The 25,822-nt window shown below is 39.6% G+C and overlaps 1 protein-coding gene and 1 pseudogene across 1 annotated transcript; one reads left to right on the top strand and one right to left on the bottom strand.

Annotated features, from left to right (window-relative positions):
• Positions 1-2,689: 2,689 nt before the first annotated feature.
• Positions 2,690-18,392, bottom strand: LOC113913649 (annotated as a pseudogene).
• A 2,234-nt stretch (positions 18,393-20,626) lies between these two features.
• LOC113914694 (olfactory receptor 52H1) lies at positions 20,627-21,583 on the top strand. The gene has a single exon (XM_027580136.1). The coding sequence runs from the start codon at positions 20,642-20,644 to the stop codon at positions 21,581-21,583; it is 942 nt and encodes a 313-aa protein (XP_027435937.1). The 5' UTR covers positions 20,627-20,641.
• Positions 21,584-25,822: the final 4,239 nt, after the last annotated feature.

Below are 25,822 nucleotides of genomic sequence, written 5' to 3'. Positions count from 1 at the left end.
CTCTGGAATTTGAAGCTTAGCTTGCACTTGGGTAGGAAAGGGAGTGAAAGGAAATATTTTTTCAATTCCCTTTTATTGTTCTAGTTCACACTCACCAGATAACTGTAATTTTTTTAAAAATGGGAAATAATAAGTGTTGATGAGGATGTGAAGAAACTGAACCTTGATGCTTTGCTAGTAGGACTGTAAAATGGTGCAGCCTCTGTAAAATACAGATTGGCACTTCCTCAAAAGGTTAAATATAGCATTATCAAGTGACCCAGTCATCCTCCTAGGTATATATCAAAAAGAATTGAAAACAGATGTTTACACCAAAACTTATAAATAAATGTTATAGTAGCATTATTTATAATAGTCCCCCAAATAGAAACAACTCATATCAAATGCATATCAACTGATGAATGGATAAAACAAATATGTTCAATCTAAACAATGGAGTCTTTTTCAGCCATTTGAAAGAATAAAGTTCTCATACATAATATCACACGATGAGCCTTGAAAACACTATGCCAAGTGACAGAAGCCAGACACAGAAGGCTGATGTATTGTATGATTCCATTTATGTGAAAAGTCCAGAATAGTCAAATCCATAGAGACAGAAAGTCAATCAGTAGTGGCTAGGTGGCTAGGGGAAGGGGAAATAAAGAGTGATTGCTTGGTGAGGATGTGGTTTCCTTGTGGGGCAATGAAAATGTTCTGGAATTAGATATTGGGGATGATGGCACAGCATTGTAAATGTACTAAAAGCCATTAAATTGAACACTATAAAATGGTTAAGATGGTGAATTTTTATGTTATGTGAATCTTACCTTAATCAAAAAGTTAAATAATATGTTCAGTATCACATAAATAATATATGATGAGCATAAAGCTAATTAGTCTGTCTGATTTCAAAGTATTTGCTCTTACTCACTGTCCTAGCTCCCACGAAGGCAGGATTTCTCCAGCACAGAGACCTCACTCTTTCACATCTTTTCTGAGGTAACCAAAGCAACTTAAATACTCATGTTATCAATTTTGTCCTGAATGCACACACAAAGTGTTCTAGATCAGGAAGAGATTATCCTTATTTACTTAAAAAGCAAACAACAACTGTGTGGTTTCCCATACCTGATTCTTACAACTAAGGCTATACAATGAAGGCTAGGTCAAATGTCGCGTGCGTGCAAAATCAAAGAGTGAAGAAAAATGTATTTTCTCTGCTTGTAGAAGGCAGGGAGATTATTTTTCCTCCCCCTGACTCCCCCTTCCTTCAGGGAAAGTTTCTTTGGAGTCTGATGAGAAATAAATCTCTCCAGAGAAAAGATTAGACACTTGTTTTCAGCAATAAACCCAGCCATGTCTTTGTCCTTCTGGAATTAGATGACTCTCTCTGGAGATTTCTCACTATCTTTAGTTATCTCACTATCATTGTAAATTAACTTCCCAAGACTTGCTCTTAGCCCAGGATGCCAAGATTTTGGCAAAAATTACTCAGAGAACCTGACTCAGGGAAAACACAAAAATATCTTCTCTATACCCCAAATATGCCAGAAGTCTGAGCAGACAGCTGAAAGGAAGTTCCATGGTTATGGAGCAAGGTAGAATTTCCTTGAAAATTACTGTAGGGGCTTCTGAAGGAAGTGCAAACCCAGCCCACACTGCCTGGAATAGAGGTGGTGCAGACTGAGTATCTATGGTCATCCCCCAACCCAAGTGGGCGGCACATGCCTGATAGGAAAAAGCTGTGGGAGGACATCTCCCTGCAGCTAGATTAACCCTGGTGGGAAAAGAAAGGAGGCAGGAGATAGAAGGACTTTGCTGTAGACAAAGGACGGGGGTTTTGCTTTGTTTTGTTCTTAACCTTTGACTAGAAGGAGGGTGAAAGCTCATACCAGGGAGTATAATGACATTAACGACAATGACATGACACATTTGTAGAGCATTTTATAATTTCTAAAGTGATCTTGAATACAATTTCTCTTTGGATCCTCATACCACAACCCTGTGAGATAGATGTTAAGGAGTCTAAACAGAGGGTTGCTCAAGCTCAAATTAGGAGGGTAGCACAGGACACGCAGCATCCAACCAGTTTGTGTTTCCAAACACCTAATTGTCTTGTCTTTTTTTTCTCCCAAATTACACACTTACAACAGTAAATATCATTTCATTTGTGCACTTGTGCGATCTACTATCATCAAATATTCCCATTTGTGTTACAAGATTGTGAAGGTGTTCTGTGAATAAAGTGAGCTAGAAGGGAGAACCTCCACATTTCCCTTATTTATGCACAATTTTGGTGTGAACTGTAATCTGTATTCAATATAGCTGTTGGGGAGGACACATAGAGATCTAAAAATCTAAATAGTACATGGAGAAGTGTTCTATAAATCTTATTTTTGTTTGGTAGAAATAGAAATATGTTGTTATTAAATACTGAAGAACCCTATAAACATTTAAAATAATAACTTTATGCCTATAAACATGGGTTTTCAAGAATGTCTTTACCTTTGAAATAAGGGACACATATAATTTGGGTCATCTCTATTGAATGAAAAAAGACTAATTTCACAGCAAGTAGAGCCTATCCTAAATGACAACTTATCTGTCCTCTTTTCTAATAGGACCCTTCTTCCTCGCCTCTAAAAAACCACAAGAGTCAGTTATCCTCAGCAACATTTCCTTTTCGAATAAAACACTTAAGGGCCCCTCAGTCACGAATCTGTTTGGTCTTTACTCCATAGATAATTGGGTTCATCATGGGGGGAACAAGAACATAGAGATTGGCTAACAGGATGTGGACGTGTTTGGGGATTTTTTGACCGAAGCGCTGAGCAATGACAGTAAAACTCCCTGGAAGGTAGAACATGAGGATGACACAAATATGGGAACTACATGTGCTAAGGGATTTCATTCACGCATCATGCGATAGCAGCCTTCTGAAGACTGCCCAGAGAATGAGCCCATAGGAGCTGACGATTGTCACCATATCTAGTATAACACTGAGTAATGGCACAGAGATTCCATACCAAATGTTGATGGTGATATCAGCACAAGCCAGCTTTGCCAGCCCCAAGTGATCACAAAATGTGTGGGCAACGTTGTTTGTCTGGCAGAAGGGCAGAGGCTTCACTAGGAAGATAATGGGGAAAACAGTTGCAAAACTCCTGAGTGCTACAACACCCCCTATTCTGCTGATGACACCATGGCTAAGAATGGTGGTATGTGTCAGTGGGTAGCTGACGGCCATATAACGATCAAAAGCCATGGCCAAGAGAATGCCTGACGCCACTACAAAGGCAAAATGCATAAAGAAGAGATAGGTTACACAACCACCAAAAGAGATGTCCACATCATCAAACCAGAAGATGCTCAGGGCTTTGGGTACTGTGGATGTGGATAGCATCAGATCCCCAAAAGCCAACATGGAGAAGAGGTACATGGGTTCATGAAGACTGCGTTCCACTGCCACCACGAGGATCAGGGTAACATTTCCTGACACAGCCCCCAGGTACATCAGGCAGAAGGGGATAGAGATCCACATGTGCGGCTCCTTCAGGCCACGGATGCCAATGAGGATAAACATATCATAATTGACAGTGGAATCGTTGGGATGAACGATTCCTGAATTATGGTATGGAATTTTCACCACTTACTTGTAAGGAGAGAGAAAGTTTGAGAGCTAGCCTGTCACAATCAACTAGCATGATAAAAGGACTCAGACATCTGCTATGTTAAATCTCGGTTAGGAAGTTCCCTCCTACTCAGAGGTGGTAATATGGACCTAAATGTGTGCAGTATTCTACAGTGAGGAGAAAGATTCCAAACATTCAAAGTGGGATCAAAGAATTTCACAAAGATGCTTCTGAGGAAAATCCTGAGGCTGGTACTCTTTTCTCACGCAATGGTCATAAATTTAAAATGATAAGTAAATAGGAAATTTTAAAACCTGTAATAATAAATTGTATTCTCTGACTAAATATTTTAAAACAGGGAAGAAAATTATAAATTTTTGTAAAGCATATTAAAAACCAAATAAAAACAAAAAGTTTTTTTTTTTAATTGAACTAGTTAAGCAACAATCCTGTTATCTGGTACATATATTTACCTAATCAACTATTGATCTTTTGATCAACTAAACACCTATTGATCACCTACAATGAGTATAGAGATATCCACATGTGCATCAAAGGGAAAAGTTCAAAACCTATAAGTTAGAAATCCCACATATCAAGGTGTAGCTTATAGAACCATCGTGCCAATACAGGTGTTCTCTGTTTAATTAATTATTACCCATTGATTATAGGTACGCTTTGTTTTGAAGTTTCAATAGTGAAAGATTTTAGTGACTTATGAACAGCCATTATCATAGGTGGGGATACAGCTGCTTGAGAATGGGTGGAGCTGGTTATAGAACACCTCACTCAGATTGAGACTCTATACACGAAAGTTTACTTAGATTATTCAAAAATATAGTTTCCCTATCTCAGAGTTTTCTTTATTAACACATCTCAACTTCATTACTTTTTTTCCAACTTCATTACTTTAAAGAAGCATAATCGTAAATAAGTAACTTGAGGAAGTTAAAAATGTAAATCAGAGATGTAATTGGATACTGATACAAACCACTTCTTATTTGAATTCCTTTAAAAATAGATTTCATAATTTCTTTCTTTGTTGGTTTTTAATTCCTTCAATGTTTATTTCATATGGGTACAAGCACTGAGTTTGAATAAAATTAGTAAACAAGAAAATTCTATCCTTCCGGAAACATAATACAGTTGACTTTCCTCAAATCCCCCCTCCCAGAGATATTTGTGAAACCCTCCACCTTGTGCTAAATGGGTTTCATCACTGAAAAGGTAACATATAATGGATACTATACTCCTTAAAGAAAATCAAAATAAAATTTCCAACCCTGCCATCATTTTAAGATTTTTTTTTTTTTTTTTTTTTTTTGAGAGGGGAGAGTAAGGGCAGAGGCAGAGGGAGAAAGAGAATCTCAAGCCGACTCCATGCCCAGTGTGGAGCCAACTTTGGGTTCGATCTCAGGACCCTGATATCATGACCTGAGCTGCAATCAAGAGTCAGAGGCTTAACCAAGTGAGCCACCCAGGCACCCCATCCTGCCATCATTTTAAATAGACTAAAATCTTCATTAAAAGAAAGTTAAGCCTTCATTGAAAAAAAACGTAATTTCCTTACTAACAGAAAAACCTTGTTATTCTGTATCAGAAAAGATCAACTTATATACAAAGATAGCTTAATTCATTTTATTTTAAAAATAAATGACATTTAATAAGTTGCCATTTTTTATTGAATTTTTAAAAAGGTTACAAAATGCTTATGCTGGGTGTCATTATTGAACAAATCACTGGCACATAAATATTTGCATAGATAGGCTTTCTGATGGATAAAACATGGAAATAATTGTTATATCTGCATAGTAAACTAATAGGAGATTTTATTTTATTTTTGTTTTGTCTTGATAGTTTCTATTTTTCTATTATATGGAAAAATATGAAACTATTTTACTATTGCCAAATATATGACAATAATTTGATGAAGTTGTTTTGTTGTTATTAAAGGGAGTGCTAAAAATGCAAGCTTTTATTAGAAGTTATTTGATTTATGTCTTCCACCTTTCAAGGAATTTACCCAATATCCCTTCTAATCTAACTCTGTTGGACTAGCTCCAGACAAAGAACCCATCTATAGTTGCTCTTTGACTGTTTAAAATAAACTGGATAAAGAAGATGTGGTATATATAATACAATGGAATATTATGCAGCCATCAAAAGGAACGAAAGCTTGCCATTTGCAACGACGTGGGTGGAACTGGAGGGTATTATGCTGAGCGAAGTAAGTCAATCAGAAAAAGACATGTATCATATGACCTCACTGATATGAGGAATTCTTAATCACAGGAAACAAACTGAGGGTTGCTGGAGTGGTGGGGGGTGGGAGGGATGGGGTGGCTGGGTGATAGACATTGGGGAGGGTATGTGCTATGGTGAGCGCTGTGAATTGTGCAAGACTGTTGAATCACAGATCTGTACCTCTGAAACAAATAATACATTATATGTTAAAAAAAAAAAGAAGATAGCAGGAAGGGAAAAATGAAGGGGGGGAATCAGAGGGGGTGCCGAACCATAAGAGACTATGGACTCTGAGAAACAAACTGAGGGTTCTAGAGGGGAGGGGGTGGGGGGATGGGTTAGCCTAGTGATGTGTATTAAGGAGGGCACGTACTGCATGGAGCACCAGGTGTTATACGCAAACAATGAATCATGGAACACTACACCAAAAACTAATGATGTAATGTATGGTGATTAACATAACATAATAAAAAAATAGTTAAAAAAAATAAAACCAACTGGGAAGTCTGGTATTGACTACCACCAATTAAAATATTCATCGGTGCCATAAATTTGCATGGCAAAGAATAGGGAATTACATTTACCAACAAAAGAGGTGTGTATAAAACAATACACAATACATTTGTTTTTGACTTGATATTAAGATATTTTCCTAGTATTTAAGGTTAAAAACCAGAGCATTCTCCTTACTTATACAGAGATTAACTAGCTGGACAAAATGACCTATCATGTGGTGTCTCAAGCTTTTAACGTGGAAGAAGCTGTGTGCATGAGCCCAGACTTCATAGACAGGCAACCAAGAACTCAAAGTCAGGGTTTCACACCCACAGAGGAAAATATTTGAGAAGGACCCATAGAATCCATGATTTCCTTGATCTTATCAAGAGCGTCCTTTCCCCAGACCACCCATTCAGGCACAGTTCAGATCTGGAGTCCCACCTGGGTTAAAAGATCAGAACACTGTCTTGAAATGGACTCTATTAAGAGCCTGTTTAGGGGCGCCTATGTAGCTCAGTCGTTAAGCATTTACCTTTGCCTTAGGTTATGATTTCAGAGTCCTGGGATCGAACCCTGCATCGGGATTCCCTGCTCAGTGGGAAGACTGCTTCTCCCTCTCCCACTCCCCCTGCTTGTGTTCCCTCTCTTGCTGTCTCTCTCTGTCAAACAAATAAATAAAATCTTAAAAAAAAAAAAGAACCTTTTTCAGAGCAGTCATTTCTCTAAAGAAGACATACAAATGGCCAACAGATACATGAAAAAATGTTCAACATCACTCGGCATCAGGAAAACACAAATCAAAACCACAACGAGATACCACCTCACACCAGTCAGAATGGTTAAAATTAACAAGTCAGGAAATGACAGATGTTGGCAAGGATGCGGGGAAAGGGGAACCCTCCTACACTGTGGGTGGGAATGCAAGCTGGTGCAGCCACTCTGGAAAACAGCATGGAGGTTCCTCAAAAAGTTGAAAATAGAGCTATCCTATGACCCACCAATTGCACTACTAGGTGTTTACCCCAAAGATACAAATTTAGAGATCCGAAGAGGCACATGCACCCCAATGTTTATAACAGCAATGTCCACAATAACCAAACTATGGAAAGAGCCAAGATGTCCATCGACAGATGAATGGATAAAGAAGATGTGGTAAAAATATACAATGGAATACTACTCAGCTATCAAAAAATGAAATCTTGCCATTTGCAATGACATGGATGGAACTGGAGGGTATCATGCTAAGTGAAATAAGTCAATCAGAGAAAGACAATTATCATATGATTTCACTCATGTGGAATTTAAGAAACAAAACAGAGGATCATAGAGGAAGGGAGGAAGAAATAAAACGAAATCAGAGAAGGAGACAAAACTGTAAGAAACTCTTAATCATAGGAAAAAACTGAGGGTTACTGGAGGGGAGGGGATGGGGGAGGGGGTAACTGGGTGACGGACATTAAGGAGGGCACATGATGTAATGAGCTCTGGGTGTTATATGCAACTGATTAATCACTGAACTCTACTTCTAAAACTAATAATACACTATATGTTAATTACCTGAATTTAAATTAAAAAAAAAAGAGTCTGTCTCATTCAGCGATGGACTACTAGTGTTCTCATCATGCGCTCTCCTGTGAGTAACCAACTAGAATGAGATCATTGTAGCTGTAAAGTGTCACTGTGGGAGGCTCACAGAGCAAGGTACAGGAGTGGTCATTATTCTTGGAAAGAGCACAAGAAGGCTGAGCCTAGAGGTAGGGAGAAATTGCTGCAGGGAGAGGAGAGGGGAAATGCAGATCCAGAGAATGAAAATCATGGGAAAGGATGGTCAAAAAAATACAATCTAAAAAAATTACATCTTTTACCTCTTACTCACGTGGCCAGTCCACAGACAAAGGAATGGCTTCTTGAAATGTAGGTGATTACAGTAACTGCTACATGTCTGTGTCCAAGTTCACCTGTTATCTGTGCAAGCTAGCCCAGGCACCTCCATCCATTCCCTCAACAGAAGGGAGACTCCCACTGCACAGAAGGCAGAATAAGCCCAGGATCATTTAGCGCTCCTGGAAAATCCCAAGGGAGTGACCTCTGGGACTTGGTGCCTCTCTTGTCTCCCCCTAAACTGCAGACAGGGACAAATGAGTCAAGAAAATACTTACCTCCTTTCCTGATGAACTGGCAATAATACTTTGATTGTCCATGTACTGAACCCCATAGAGACGCCTCAGGGACACAATTTAAGGAGGCACTCCCTCTCAGGGTCTTAAGTGCTCACTTAAATCCCTGAGAGGGAGTGCCTCCTTAAATTTTGTAACCTGGGCACCTCCTAGTCCCAGCTCTGGAGGGAACATTATTTAATTCATTCTTGCGTCCTCTCAGCCAGCCTCATTCCTCATCATCTCTGCCTGGGCTACAGTGAAATTAATTAATTTTGCTGACTCTAAAGCTTCATTCCAAATATATCTTCCCCGTTCCAGCAGCAAGTCCTTATGACAGCCACAGTGGACTTTCCAATATGTCAATTTTGTTCTGTCTTACTCCCAAGAAAAACCTTCTATAAGCCCCTTCATCCTTTAGCCTTTAAAATAAGATCCACGTTCCAAAGCATAAGGAACAAGTTCCTGCCCCCCGCAACCCACAAACTCTTCTGATTTCCTGGTTCCCTCTAAGCCTCGCCCACCTCCCTGGTGTCCCTCCACTCTCACCATGTTCTCATTTGCTTTTTCACATTTGAAACAATGTTCTCTCTGACTAGCATGTTTCTAATCCCATGGTTTGCCTATTTTTCCTTCAAACACAGCTCTAACATAAAATAACCATCCTGCCCTCTCCCCTAATTCAGTGCAGCACCCTCCTCTGGTTCCTCACAGCTCCTTGTGCCTTTTAAGATCTTAGATCTTATCACTCTGTCCTGGAACTGCCTACTTCCCCATGAATCTGTGATCTCCCTAGGACAGTAAAAAAATGCCTTGGCCATAGCTGCGTCCACAGCCTCTGTCACACAGTTACTAGAATAAAATAAAACATTTAAAAATGATTGTCATGCGATGTCCCAAACAATGTGCAAAGTGCCTTACATATAGCCTTACAGATCAATCCTTAAAACTTGTGAGCTGGTAAGATGTCCAAGCCCACATGAGGACTGGAGACTTGATGTTTAAATACATTTCTTAATTCAAACAACAGGACTGCTGGAGTTAGTAAATTGCAGCCAGCAGTCAGTGTTTGGCCACAAACCTTACTCCCTCCTCTATGCTGTCCGGTAGACTCCACCAACAAACGGTGGTTGGATGAATGCGTACAGGAGAATGGGAAACTGGGCCAGGGAACGCACCGCTAAGTTGAATGTCATCTTTCAATATGGTTCCTTGAACAGGCTATTCACTTACAAAAAAAAGGCTTCTATTGCCCATAACTTGTTATACTCCTATTTGTTTTTTTTAAGTATATGAGCCCAAATGAAAACAAAATACTTGCTTCTAAGGAGCTTATATTCACATCTTCCTCCTTCTTGCCTAATTGTCTTTGCATATACTTTTCTCTGTATCTGGAATGTTCTCCCTTTTTCCTTTAGCCTACTGGAGATAATGTAGTGTAATGTGAAGTAGGGTTCAGGAGCCAGACTATCTAAGGTAGAAAATTCTCCACTCAGCAGATGAACAACTGGATAAACTTCCTATGTATCATTTTTCATATCTTTAATATGGAAACAATAAGGGCATCTACCATAATGGGAGGGAGGAAGGGCTACATTTGATGTTTCTAAAGGGTTTGGTCCTATAATTGACACATAGCAAGAACCCAATAAATAGTATCTTTTTTATTAGCTTTTAGTTAAAATTGATATCCTCTTTAAAACATTTTTTCTCACAGAATCTTTTTTCACCTTCCCCAGGTCTGACCAAAGATCTCTATTATTTACTTTTATAACATCTTATAGATTTTCATCACATTTATCAAAGGTAGTGATTATTTTTACACATATAATCTGTTGATTATTTGAATAATATATTCTTCCTCAATGGACTGAATACTCCATGAGGAAAGGCATTGCATCTGTTTTGTTTTTCACTGTGGTCCTGGTGCCTAGGAAAGTGCCTTGCTCCTAGCACGTGCTCAGTATATCTGCATTGAACGATTGAATGTATGCATGCAGGAAGGAATGAGGGGTGGCCTGCCCACCAGGCCAGTTTCATTTCTGAGAACTTCAGAAAATGTACCTGGGTCTGCTAAGTGACACCTGTGTCCCAGAATACATCGTATCCCCCCCCCCGCCACCTCTAATCTTTTGCCCATGCTGGTCTCTTGGCCTGACATGTGTTTTTTCTGCTGATCTTTAACCTTTTTTCATCTTGAGACTCATAGTAAGTTAATTTGTTTCTCAAGATCTTTTCTGGTCCCTAGGCTGTGCTGTGATTCCTCCACTCAGTTTCCATGGACACCTTTGGGTTTCCTGGGACTCTCAATCTGTATTGAAATTTCATTTTACAAGCCTGTTGACCTTAGCAGGTTATGTTCTCTAGTAGAATACTGATATTTATTTCTGAATATCCAGGGTCTAGCATAATGCCTGGTTTCTGGGCCTGACATATTATTCTTATCTTAATAAATGCTTGTTGTGTGAAAAAAGTGATCTTGAAATCCTTTGACAGATATCATACCTGGTGCTTACTGTATTTCACAGGTGCAGGTGGCCTCCCTTGTTGAAGTAATTTCAAAGGGGAATTATAGTGGATTATCTTTAAGTGGCCCAAGTGGCTAGGAACTGCAGTTACTTTGCCTTGACCTTCAGTTCCTTATCCATAGGTAGGACTAGATAGGATAATCTCTGTTCCTTTTCCTATCAGCTATCTATGCTGTGTAACAAGTTACCCCCAAAATTAACTTAACAATAAACATTGATTATCACAGGCTCTGTGTGTCAAGACTTCAGGACTGGCCTCCTAGAAGGTTTTGTTTTGAGTCTCTTACTGGTTGCAGTTCACAAGTTATTGGGGTTGCAGGCATCTGAAAGCTTGGCAGGAGCTGGAGCAACTGGTTCCAAGATGATCACTACGTAGTGCTGTTTGTTAGCAAAGAGGTTTCAGCTCCTCCCCACACAGGCTGTTTGAGTATCCTCATGGCATGAAGGCTGGCTTCGCCCAGAGTGGGCAATTCAGGAGAGAGAGAGCAAAGAGGAATCCTCAATGCCTTTTATGGGCTAGTCTCAGAAAGCATGCATCCACCAAATGCTGTTTTTTAGAGATGAATCACTGAGTCCAACCCATACTCAGTTGGAGGAGAATTAAGCTCTATCCCTTGAAGACAAGAGTATCATAAAATTTGTGAACATATTTTGAAACCTCCATACTTGTTTATATTTATAATCACCTGAATTCTTTACCTTTGTGATGTTTTGTCATCTCTCTGTGGGATCCCCTATATCCACCAGGCTATCAGCATTAAAATGCCCTAGGCTGCACATATATATCACAGTACCCATACTGTATCTGACACCATTGATTCTACTCAGAATAACAACTGTTTCCCAAAATATGTTATATGAATAAATGAAACATTTATGTAAAACGTGACAGTCTCCTCCCCAAAGACAAAAGGAAATCAAGGGCAGCAATTAGATGCCACAGTTCTTTATTTTCCTCCCTACCAATCATGCTTGTCATAGGACATAAATTTTCCTGAAAAAGGAACTGGGATGGGGTAGGTGTTTGAACTGAGAGAAGACTATGGAAATGTTACAATAAAAAAGAGGTTTTAGGCACCTAGTCAGTTGAGGGTCCATCTCTTGATTCCAGCTCAGCTCATGATCTCAGGGTCGTGGGATCAAGCCTTGCATCAGGCTCCAGGCTCAGTGGGAAGTATCCTTGAGGATTCTCTCCCTCTCTCTTTGCCCCTCCCCCTGCTCATGCTCTCTCTCTCAAATAAACAAATAACTCTTTAAAAAAAGAGAGGTTTTCATGTAATGTACACTTCCATAAAAATATGCTGTTTTAATCTGAGTTTGTGATAGCACTGTAACTGATAAACTGTTTAAGATTCAGCAATGAGAACTATTTCTTTTCTTTTCTATATTATGCTATAACTTCCGGAAGACAATGACCATAAACAGTGTGTGAAGAAGTGGGTAATTAGGTTTGTAAATATACAGGTATGCATTTCAGGCTTTTTCCAGATGCAACGTAAAACTGTTTTCTAATTGGTATTATAATAGTAACTTTATAAAATGCTATAAAATAAATGCTATACAAATACATGCTAATAACATCAATTTTACTACCAGTAATTGAGAACATAGTCGAATGCCTGCTTTGTGAACAACCATAGAAATCTAATGGCAAACATTGGGAATAAGGTCCTTATCATCCAGAAACTTGCCTTCTAGAAGCAGAAACAGAGAGCTAAACAGATAATTGCAATATAATGTGATTAATGCTAAGGCAGGGGTAAAGTCAAGGGGTTATAAGGGGTAACTTTCCAAATAGGTGATTCTAGGTTTTAAGCTTAGACAGAAAAGGATAGGAAGGCTATTCTAGAAAGAAGGAATACCATGTGCACAGGGATGATGCTTGCAAAATTATAATGTGTATTTGGAGCTCCAAATAGATTCGTCTGGAATTTAGGGTGTTTGGAGGACAAGTGGCAGGAGGTGATACTGCAGAGGAAGTCAAGGGCCTGAAATTGCTAGATATTGTATGTGTATATTTATTTATACAAAAGGCTTTATAAACTCTGCAAAAATGATGGTCATATTTCTATTTTAGGAAGATGATTATGGCTTGAGAGGCGAGGATGGATTGGTGGGAAGGAACTGAGATCTTCAGATCAACGAGGGTTCAATAGCAGAGGTGACAAGGGACTAAAGAGTGGAGACAAAGGAGGAACGTGTTCTAAAAATATCTTCAAGTCTCAATTGCTGGGGCTGGCAAGCATGTGTGTAAGGAGTTTTACATGACAGTTCAAGTGTTTGATCAATAGGACTGATTCGTGATAGCCAGGCATTCCCTTTCTAGTCTTGAATCAGAGAGAAGAACCTGTACCCCTCCTTTCATAGGTCTATTTGCGTTTTCATACTAAAATCACCATTATGTAAAGTTACACAAATGATTATTTATGACATAAATGCAATAACCCACAGAGACATGCAATTTCTCTCTATGTCTCTGTCTCTCTCTCCCTCTCTCACACATGCGCGCGCGCGCACACACACACACACACACACAGCTTTCACTGCTAATGGCTTTAGCAGTGGTGGAGAGTGCACTTGCCATTTTGTAAGCCCCAGGGGACTCTGCCCACTCAGGGTACTGCCTGTTCTAGAAGACAGGAGTCTGCAGGGACTCAGTCCACCCCAGCCTTGGGACCTCAGAGCCTCAGGAGCTAGACCCCTGGGAAGTGCTTCCTGTGCAGGCCACAGCCACTAATTGGGTTTGTGGTTCTGGTCTCTCAGGGGCCCACAAGTTTTGAGTGCCCTCACTAAAGTCCAGGAAGAGAAATAAAAGGACTGGTTGCTTGAGGGTGCCATTTCTGTGTATCTTCGGTCCTCACCAAGGGCCTAGGTTTGGTGAGTGTTGGGGAAACCAAGGGCAGAGCTCAGGATCCTGGGGCAGCTAACTGAAGGACAGACAGAGGACCCAAGAGGAGGGCAAAGAGATGCTAAGAAAAGACAAGGGTGGGCTCAGGCCAGTATTCCCCATGAAATAGAGTCTGCAGGCCTGGGGGCCAGATTTTAAAGAGTCTCAAGGGTTGGCATGAGGATGGACAAATGGGGCAAATGGGAATGAATAGGACTGGAACTTTCTTCAGGACACAATTCAATAGCGCAGACCACATGGTCTGAGAGCTTGGATCTGGAGGAGCAGACTCAAACTCTGTGTTTTCTGTGTGATTTGAAATTTTCTGTTACTGTGTGGGTTCCTGGCATCTGTGTATATTTACAAGTGTTTGTAATAATAATGACATTACATAATAGTCACTATCTTTTGAGAGCTTAACACTGAGCTGAGGACTTTACTCATGTAATGCCCACCAAAATTCTATGACGAAACAGGCATTTTGGAGAGATCATATAACTTGTTTGGTATGACGAAAAAACAGGCACTGATCAAATGCAAATCTGAATCTTGACTCTAAAATGCAGGTTCTTAATAAGTAACAACAATGTGACTTTGGGTAAACTTTGCCTAAGATTTCCGTGTGTGTGTGTGTGTGTTTTATTTCACTCACTCATTTATTATTTTAGCCACTTATTAATTAAGCTGTACTTTAAAGGAATATAGAGTAAATAGAAGGGAAAATGGAGGTGGGTAGGGAGAGATATGGCAGAAGAAGGACACAGGTCCCATATCAAACAGGGACTTGTGTGCAATGATTTAAACATTATTTATCTATTCAACAAAACTTAAGTGTTTATAGAAATTAAACTAGAATCAAAATATAAAACTATGACTATGAAATTGTCTTTACACTCAAGACAGATAGAAGGTAGGCAAATATAGACAATAAATTACATGTGCTTTCATAGGACATAAGTACATGGTTCTGTGGATATGAATAATAAGACCCGGTCTTGGAGTTGAGAAAACGTTTTCTGGAAGAATTTTCACCTCAACCGAGACAAAGGGGGTGGGCAAAAGTAAACAGCCTTATTTCTCTGGATAAAACTTCTTGAGCAATGTTAATACAAATGTTTTGATAACCATGATCTTCTTTTTATCTTAAGTGGAAATGCCTTTAGCACTTTCCTGGTTTGGCATATTATTGGCTGCCACTTTGCATGGGTTTATTTTCCTTTATTTATTTAGTAACAGATATCTAAAGATTTCAAATGTATTCTCAGAGAAAATGAGACTATTCTTCTTGTCTTGACTCAATAACAACATTCAGTTCCGGAGATAGTCACTGAGTACTTTTTAAGTGCCACTGTTGGGCAGATATTGAAAGCATTTTTGAAACAACAATAACAACAACAACAAAAGCAGGAAGAACAAAACTAACATGATCTTTGCCTTTGTAGAGACTGCAGTCTAGCAGAGAAAATAAGCAGTAAACAGGTGGTGGCAAATACGATGAATTTCAGAAAAGAGGAAATACGATTTGGAAATAGAATTTTCTAACATAGATCAGAAAGACTGTTCCCGGGGGAGTAATATTTCAGTTGAATGAAAGGGGGCTTAGTTGAGACCTGAATGATAAGTAGAACCTAGCATTGCTTGGAGATAGGAAGAGGGATGGGGACACTTGTTCTAAAGTCAAGAAGGAAATAAGTGCACAGTCTCAGAGTCAGGAGACTTTGGCACTGAGGAGCATGTGGTAGCTTACCTGTTTTTAGAACGGCACACCTTATCCATTTAGACTTTATTCATCTACAGTGACGGTTGTTCAGAGAAGTGCAGCATCGAGGCGTGGCCCTCACGGCCTCTGGTACCGCTTTGAATACCTTGCAGTATGATAGCTCACCTGCAGGGAGTCACGGTGGTCTCGTTTCTCTTCATCACATGGGTTTCCAATATCTCTGGCCTCATTTCTGTTCATCTGCAGAGAAGAAGTGTGAATCTCAACAGATGCTTAAGTCAAAATTTGAAGAAATAACTAAATACTATAGTTGTAACCCTGGAAATAAAGTGGTAGAGGAATTTACCATATTTCTTATATGGAAATTGCTTTTAACACACACATTTTTAGAAAAAGCAGGACTTCTTTTTCTGGCAAACATTCCTGGAGTGTAACAGGAAGACTGAAGAGGTAACAAGACCAGACTGTGGACACCTTGTTAGCTATGCTGAAGATTTTTAATTCTGATTCCAAAAGAATTAGATCAGTATAATCGATTGCACATGGGGATTTAAAGAGGAAAAAGTGTAAATGCAATTCAGGTTTTTGCTTTGGCTCATTTAGTGGATGATATTAGTATTCTGTGAAATATTAGACACAGGAGGGGACATAGGATTTCTGAAGAAATATGATGGGTCTTAATTTTAATTTTTGAAAATTAAACTTGAGTGCTATGAGATATCCATAAGAAGATATCCAGAAAGGAGTTGAATATATGTGTCTTGTAAGATGTAAAGGAGAGGTAAAGAATTGGGAGATGTCATGTATAGCTCTTAATTGGGATCTTAGGAATTGATGATCTAGATCAGGAAAATTGTGAAGAAAAGAATAGGGGGCTTCAAGCAGAGCCTTAAAGAACCCCAGGACTGAAGATACATAGAATATCTTCTTTTTTTTAACATATAATGTATTATTTGTTTCAGAGGTACAGGTCTGTGATTCAACAGTCTTAGAAAGATGAAAGGGGGGGAATCAGAGGGGGAGACGAACCATGAGAGACTATGGACTCTGAGATACAAACTGAGGGTTCTAGAGGGGAGGGGGTGGGGGGATGGGTTAGCCTGGTGATGGGTATTAAAGAGGGCATGTACTGCGTGGAGCACTGGGTGTTATACGCAAACAATGAATCATGGAACACTACATCAAAAACTAATGATGTAATGTATGGTGATTAACATAACATAATAAAATTAAATTAGAAAAAAAGATACATAGAATAGGAAGAACAGGCAAAGGATGAGATGAGATGCCAGAGAGGTTGAAGAAAAACTCAGTGTTGTGATAAAACATTGACAGGATATTTCAAGATGGAGGGGATAGCGAATGGTCTCAGATGCTGCCGAGAAGTCCAGCAAGGGTGGGGCATGGACTTCACTGGTAATGTTAGCAAAAGCTGCTTTGGTGGAAAGGTGAGGACAGAAATGAGATTAGCATGGGTTAAGGGGTAAGCAGGACATGGGAAGCATGTACGTGGTGTAGACAACTACATATTTAATTTAGACTAGAAAATATTTGAGCCATTTTTATTGTTGAAATATTGAAGGAGTAAACTTTTTAAAAGGCTAGGTTGAAGACAAAGGCAAGAAAGAGAATAAATGATTATGAAAGATACCTGACAAGATTGGACGATTTGAGAGAGGGATGGGTTTGTTTTTGGAAGATACAAAAGGGATTTTTTCCCCTTTTTTTTCAATTATACACACACACACACACACACATGCACGCACGCACGCACCGAGAAGTGATAGCTATCTCACATGATTTCACATACAATGCCTTTGAATCTCTGTGTGAAGTAAAATGAAAGATTATCTGTTGAGAGAGAGAGCTGGAGTTGGTGGATGTGCTTGGAGAAAAGCAGGAAAAAAAGTCACCCAGGGAGACTGGGCTGGACAAGATCATGTTGTTGGGTCATTCGGCAGTGTTGTGGAACTTTAAGGTTGATGATCGGGAAATTATGGGAACATAAACATATCTAGTTAAGCGCCTTCCTGTCTTAATCTGAAGAATTTATTAGGGTGGTGAATCTAGGAGTTGAGTTTTGCCTTCATACATGATGGGAGCAAAGGCGAGCAAAATATGTGTGAGAGAGTGGTTGACGTGATGAATCAGAATTTAACCTAGAAAAGAGGAATGACAAGACACCAGGATAGTGGATGAAAGTAGCGAAAAAGTCAGTGCCCCAGAGGGCTCAGGGTTGTTGAACAAATTGGTAATCACTGAAACACATAGCTGAGCAGATACACAGTTAGCATGTGTAAATGTGTGATAATGAGGCCAGTGAATTCGAAGTAACAGTTCTTAAAGACAGAATCCTAGAATTGGGTACCTGACCTTTCAGGAACAAAATGAAACTATTCAAGATGATATTATACCTTGAGGGAAAAGGTTGGGGTAGGCGACTGACAAGGATGTTGCACCTGCTGTGAAATGATTATCGCAATATGCCTAGTTACACTTATCACCATGCGTAGTTGCAATTTTTTTGTGATAAGAATTTTGAAGATCTATTCTCTTGGCAAGTTTCAAACATATAATATATTATTATTAACCTGAGTCACCATGCTGTACATTCCATCCCCAGGACTCATTTATTTTATAACTGGAATTTTGTGCATTTGACCACCTTTACCCATTTCACTAACACCCACCTCCACCTCTGTCGATCACCAACCTGTTCTCAGTGTCTAAGTTCCGTGATTTCATGTTGTCGTTGCATTTGTGGTTATAGATTAGACACACACAGCATTTGTTTGTAGGTTCATAAGGGATTTGTCTGTGTTTTCTTCATGTGACTTAATTTTATATCTTCTGTTATATAGATATCATGTATGTGCCACGTGCCATATATCCTATGGAGAATTTTGTTTATTACATGACAGTTTATGTAAAGACTTACTTGTCATGCAGCCTTTGGCAGGTTACTTAACTTCTCTGTGCCTCCATTTCTGCATCTTCGAAATGCAGGCAACATTATTACCTGTCTCATAGGATTTTTAAGAGGATTATAGAAATGATTTCATGTAAAGACTTTTAGACTTGTGTAGTGTACTGAAGGTTTCCAAAAATATTAGTTTTGTTAGAAACGTTGCTTGTTTGCTTTTATCGTGACCTGAGATTTAGAATGTATCGATTCCATATTTTTTCCACTAGAGGTCCCTCAATTACTCTCTTCGAATACATGTCTTTGACAGTTTTTTCCTTTCTTTTCTTTTCTTCTTCCCCCCCCCCTTTTTTTAAGCCACACGTTTATGGTTTGGGGAAGAGGTACCATAGAAGTTTAAAACACACAATTTGGAGTCAGAGGTACCTGGATTTGGGTCTTACTCAACTTACCTTCTATGTTAGTCTCTATAATAGGGGTATAATAAGGCTGCTTGTATCATAGTGCTATTGTGGGTAGTTTATTTTCATTCAAAATATTGTAAATATTCTTTTTTCTTATGCTAGGAAACAATGATGATAAATGGGCTAAAGTAACAATAAATGTCAATCACAACATGCTTACATATAAGTGAACCCTCCTAAAATATTATTTTAAAATGTAATAATATCAGTACATATTTTTTTTTTAAAAGGACACTTGAACCAATTTCTTCATTCAGTGCTAAGAGGGGGTTGGAGGCTGAGTTGCATATCCATTACCATACTGTGCTCCATGGTGAGGCACCAAACATCAGTCTCAGAGAACATTCTGGTCTACAAATCCCAGGTGCTATAGTGTAAGGGGTATCAAGAGAGTAACTGCAGTCAGCATAGGGTTAGTGTGCTGGACACACTGCAGTTTGAGTGTTAGGTTTTCCATATTGGCTTCCCTACATCCCAGGCCCCTTCTCAGTGCTTGGCATCTAACACTGTGTCTCCTGAGCAATCCCCTGGTGTGGCACAGCAGCATAATGGAGGATTAGCTGTGGACTGGAATGATCTTGGCTCTGCCCGTTATCCAAGATGAGATCTTGGGTAAGATTATGTCTCAGAGTTTCAGATTCTGTAAAAAAAAATATAGGGGGATAAAAATACATCTCTCAGGCCATATCCACAGCCATGCTGAAGCATGATTTCTCTGTGGACATGACCTGGGAAGGCTGCTCTAAAGCTGTGAGAAGAGTGCTCAACAAGCTGGGGAGAGTTGAGTTGGACCTTGACCTGCCCATCAACTCCATCAACTCTGAGCACAGTACAAAAAGTCTGCTGGACATCCCAGGGAAAACAGGAAAAGCTCATTCCTACCTGGGTCCCAAGACCGAAGAAATGAGAGCCTGGACTCCTGGTCCCAAAATGGACCAAAGAGGGCAGAACGCTGATCCTCTCCTGCCTTCCAGATAGTTGTGAGCCTGGCAGTCCTACTCAGTTATGGGAGTTCCTGCAGACACCCTCACTTGTTCTGCTCCTTCATAGCTTCCCTGTAATAAAGTAGAGCTGTTTTGTTGGAAAGAAAATACATATCTCAGAAGACTGTTCTAAATGAGCTAATACTTTGTAAAGCTTGGACTATAATAGGAGTCATGATTGTTTTCTCCTTATTTTTCCAATCGTGCCCCACTTTCTTAGTTTCTTTCTTTCTCTGCGTGTGGTTAGATTGTTTTTCTCTATACTCAAGTCTATATAGAAACTAATTATTTTGACCCAGGGAACACTCAATCATTACATGGAAATAAAATAGTATGCAGTTTGAAGATTCCAGAGGAACTGAGTGATGAGTACCAGGAGTTTCATGTCTGGGGTATCTTTCTTTCTTCTTCTTCCTCTTCTTCTTTTTTTTTTTTATGGGGAATCATTCCTCAAGACATGAATATTGCCTTTACTAGGACTGGGAGGTTGTTCTTGGTAGATAAGAAAGAGGAGAACTAACCTGAAGGAAAGAGGGGAGGAAGAATTACCACACAATTTACTCAGGTTCATTATACACAATTTGTTTTTCAGATACAGAATCCATTCCTCAGACCACACTGACCATGTACAACCTGAGTAGCTACAACACAGGTGACTTTACCTTTCTGGGCATCCCTGGTCTTGAACAGTACCATGTCTGGATCAGCATCCCCTTCTGCATTATCTATCTCGTGGCCATTGTGGGCAACAGTATCCTTCTCTACCTCATTGCTGTGGAGAGGAGTCTTCATGCACCCGTGTTCTTTTTCCTTCCCATGCTAGCCATGACAGATCTGATATTGTCTACCACATGTGTCCCCAAAACCCTTGCCATCTTCTGGTTTGGTCCCCAGAAAATCAGTTTTCCTGGTTGCCTCACCCAGTTATTCTTTCTGCACTACAGCTTTGTCCTGGACTCAGCTATACTCCTGGCCATGGCATTTGACCGCTATGTGGCCATCTGCTCCCCGCTGAAATACACCACTATTCTGACCCCCAAGACCATCATCAAGATTGCAGTGGGCATCTCCTTTCGAAGCTTCAGCATCATCCTGCCAGTTGTATTCCTGCTCATACGTCTCCCTTTCTGCAGGACACACATCATCCCTCACACATACTGTGAGCACATAGGCGTTGCCCAGCTCACCTGTGTTGACATCTCCGTCAACATCTGGTATGGCCTTTGTGTTCCCATCATGACGGTCATCTCAGATGTGATTCTCATTGCTGTCTCCTACACCCTCATCCTCTGTGCAGTCTTCCACCTCCCCTCTCGGGATGCCCACCAGAAGGCCCTTGGCACCTGTGGTTCCCATGTCTGTGTCATTCTCATGTTTTATACACCTGCCTTTTTCTCCATCCTTGCCCATCGCTTTGGACACAATGTCTCTCGCACTTTCCACATCATGTTTGCCAACCTCTACATTGTTATCCCACCTGCACTCAACCCCATTGTCTATGGAGTGAAGACCAAGCAGATCAGAGATAAGGTCATACTTTTATTTTCTACCAAGTGTTCAGAATAATATCCCAATGTGCTTTGGAAAGTTAATATCATTTTATAGGTGATATTAATGTAGCAAGAAAGAGGAAAAAGCTAAAACTATATTATTTATTTATTTATTACTTATTTATTTTTAGAGAAAGAGCGAGCACAAGTGTGTGTGGGGGGAGACAGAGGGAGGGAGAGAGAGAATCTTAAGCAGGCTCCATGCTTAGTGCAGAGCCAGACTCAGGGCTCAATCTCACAACTCTGAGATCATGACCTGAGTCAAAATCAAGAGTCAGACACTTAACCAACTAAGCCATCCAGGCACCCCTAATAAAAAGCTAATTCTATTTAAAGTGAGAATTGTTTGTAGGTGCTTTTGCATACCAGGAAAATGGCATGATCTATGTGCAGGAGATGGTTCTATATATAAAAAATTCCTGATGACCTGATTATGTGTGGAATGTGAAGTTGTATAGGATATAATTAGGAAGAAGAGGTGAAAACAGAGAGTTGACTTACTTTAAACAGACAAAGGAATACAAATTTGCAAATTGACATTTGCAGCCAATGAGAGAAAAATGTGTTAAGGCAGAAACACTGAAGAAGAGAGACTAAAAGTGAAAGTATCAATGAATAATTCATTATTAGGGGGATTTTTAGATGGATTGAGAAAATTTACAATAATATTCAATACTTATTATTATTCATGATACGTGTCAGTGGTTTCCATTCACTGCCCCCCGACACATGAAATCCTTCAGTACAAGTGCTATGAGCAGCATGGTCTACTAGCAGTGCCGCAATGAGGAGGAGAGAAGCATAGGTTTCTCAATGCCAGCATTCTTAACCCTGGTGCTGGTGAAGGAGCATAGCTTCTAGATTCCAAGACACATTGAGGAAGGGAGCTGCAGAGATGGTGTCAGAGATTTTGAGCCAGTTCACTGGGATAGTAAAGTAGACATTTACCTCCACTGGTTGGGAGCCCATGGGGCCCTTAGCTACAGGGCGTATTTCTTGGACTGGGAGAGAGAACCAAATACCAGACACAGCAGTGTAGTGCAGGGGGGATGAGCAGAGGAACTCTAAAGGAAAGTAATGCATGCATGGTAAGATGCATCTAATTGCACAAAGATTTCACTGGAGACAACACTATATATTGTATTTGAAGAAAGATCTAGAGTTCTAGAAATCTAGATCTAGAAATCTTGCATTTGTTGACAATTATCCATTGGTTTGGAATTGTTCGTTGAGTATCCACTGTATTGCAATAAGGTTCAAAGCATTCAGAATATTAAGGTTAACAATACAAAGAGACTCTGTCCCGGTTCTATGGAGCTCATATTCTGAGGAGAAAGATTCACCAGAAACAAGAAAACAAATTCTTTACTTTCAAAGGGTAATGTAACTGATAGAAAAATGAAGTGAATACAGTGATGCACTACTAGCGGGCGATGAGGACAGTGGCAGAGAGGACAGCACAGGCAAAGGCCCTGGGGCTGGAAACAGTGTGATATGACTGTGGAAAGAACAGAGGTCAGTGTGTCTGGAGCACAGTGAGGTGGGAATAGCAGAGGAGGGAGGAGGAGCATGGCCAGGTCTTGTGGGACTGGAATCAACTAAACTTCATTCTAGGAGGAGGAGATTGAAGCCTGCAGAGTGATTTTTCCAAGGCACACAGCAAGGCAGTTATAAATGTGGAGTTAGAATACAATCTGCCAACCCCCAGTTCAGAGATTTTCCTACTCAACATAACCTCACTCTTGTGAAAACAACTCCAGAGGGAAGGAAAACTATGTAGGAATATCAGAGCCTATTTTTCTTGTTTTGGTGAAGTCCAATTGTCTTAAATTAAGTCTATCCTACTAAATGAGGGTTATGTTCTATGTACCATCTTGCTAAATGTGCCTCACAAATATCAAAGAAATGAATTCTTATTCTCTACTGATTATTTCTATCCTGCTGAGAACATGGATTAGCCAAGAGCTGATTTTTAAAAAATTTACTGAAGGAATCTAAGTAAATAGATTCTGAGCTAATTCATTAGTACACACTCATTTCATCCGGGTAGGTACTCAAACCCATGGTTATTCATCAACACGCAGGGATGGCTCCCATGAAAGCTTAATGACCTAGAACAAGCAACACAGGCAGGGATTGTCTCCTGAACTGTGTTCCTTTCCTTCGCCCACCCCCTATCTCTGGCGCAGTTATCTGTTAATATATTTCTACCATTCCTCTCCAAGGATGTTCATTTATTTCTGTGACTTATGGCCTCTTTGCTGGTAACTCTATATCCTTGAGTTCATATGCAATCTTCCTGATAAATCTTACTGTCTGCATTCCTACCTAATAAGGCCAGTATTAGGATTAAACAAATAATGTAATTCATGTGCTTTGCAGATTGTAAAATACTAATCTAGTGTTAGCTGTTAGGTTAATATTCTACGATTTACCACTTCCATTCTCATCTGAGAGGAGAATCTCATTAGCAGGCTTAGCTCTGAGCTCATCATTGTCATTTAAAATCCCTCCTCCACTGGAGGGTATTATGCTAAGTGAAATAAGTCAGGGAGAGAAAGGCAAATATCACATGATTTCCCTCATATGTGGAATTTAAGAAACAAAAGAGATGGACATAGAGTAAGGGAAGGAAAAATAAAATAAGATGAAAACAGAGAGGGATCAAACCATAAGAGAGGAGGAACTTTAGGAAACAAGGTTGCTGGAGGGGTGGGATGGGTTAACTGAGTGATGGACATTAAGGAGGGCACATGATGTAATGAGCCCTGGGGGTTATATGCAAATGATTAATCACAAAATTCTACCCCTAAACTACAGTATATGTTAACTAAATTGATTTTAAATAAGAAATTAAAAGGAAAATACAATAAAATAAAATCCCCCTCTACTTCAGTGTTTGTGGAAGTTGAAAACAGGTTAAGCCTGGTGTTTTTCTTCCCTCAAGGTCAAATCTAGTGCCCCCAGCTGCCAATGGCTCTTTGTGATGAGACTGGCTGCAAACATTCTGTTCTAGTGTCAGATTACATGGATTACATTCCATGTTCTGGTTGGATTTAAAAGAGAATAGCTATATAAATATCAGCACTAACTTTGTCACATATAAGTTGTCTTATCCTATATATTTTTATTTTTGCAAATTCCTCATCCTTTATATTAGTTATGAGATGTTAAAACAATTCGGATTTGAAGGGTTTTACCTTTCCATCCTCAGAGTTTAGAGCTGTATCCTACAAATGGTGAGGATACATGAATGTGTCTGTAAACCCTCTCTTCCAGAATTTCCACATTGTTTAGGTGTTTGTTTTTCCATTTGCTGTCTCTTAGATTTTAGTGCTACTCACTCCATCATCCTGTTTACCCCCACATTAGCCAGACATTTGCATTGTATACCTAGACCTGATTGTGCACATGTATTTTAGCCAATTGCAAGTAGATGTAGCTATTGTGTTCAGGAGAATAATGTAGGCTTTATAAAAATGAGTAATGGAATGGATTTACCGTGTCTCTCTTAGAAGAAAGAAGGCAGTTGGAGATTTTATGCCTTGCACCTGTCATTTTGAACCTATGTTTTAAAATAAATGTGCCATGATTTATAGGTCATAATTTCAGTTCAGTAACATTCAAAAAGTACAGGTTATAGGAAACAAAACACATAGAAATTGGCAGTACTGATATGTAGCAAATACTACCCATGTTGCTTACAATCAGAAAGCTTATAGGTTGGCAAAAGGAATATATCACCTATATAGGTACTTTGGTTGGCTAATCTTCTGTATTGTAATGAGTAGCATAGGATGTTAGGGAAGCACAAAGGAAGCACACCCAACCATTCCTCAGAGGCAAGGAAAGCTTTCTGGCAGAGTTTGTTTCTGTGATGGTCTAGAAGAACACAAAACGGTTGAGCCTCAAGAATAAGGGGAACAAGACCTGCCAGCCAGAAGGGATTGCCTGAGCCTAAGCAAGAAATCATGTGTTTAAAAAAATCTGTTAAGTTTGATCTGTAGGTTGATGGAGGAATCATCCGTAGTGATGATGGCATTGCCCAGGGGAGTTGTAGGGGTTGGGCAGTGAGAAATAGGGGGACTCATAAATTGTCTTTGGTGGATTTAGGAAGCTGGTTGGAATATCAGTAGATGAGGCTTGTAAACTATGTTAATAATTTGTCACATATTCTTTACTTCCTCTTGGAAAATAATTGAGGATAGGTATAAGAGTTGGACAAATTGATATACAAATATGAGCATTATTTCCA

The sequence above is a fragment of the Zalophus californianus genome, chromosome 11 (genome assembly GCF_009762305.2).
Source record: "Zalophus californianus isolate mZalCal1 chromosome 11, mZalCal1.pri.v2, whole genome shotgun sequence".
NCBI classification, from domain to species: Eukaryota; Metazoa; Chordata; class Mammalia; order Carnivora; family Otariidae; genus Zalophus; species Zalophus californianus.
Note: the sequence above shows the minus strand (reverse complement) of the source record. Positions and strands in the feature narration are given on the sequence as shown.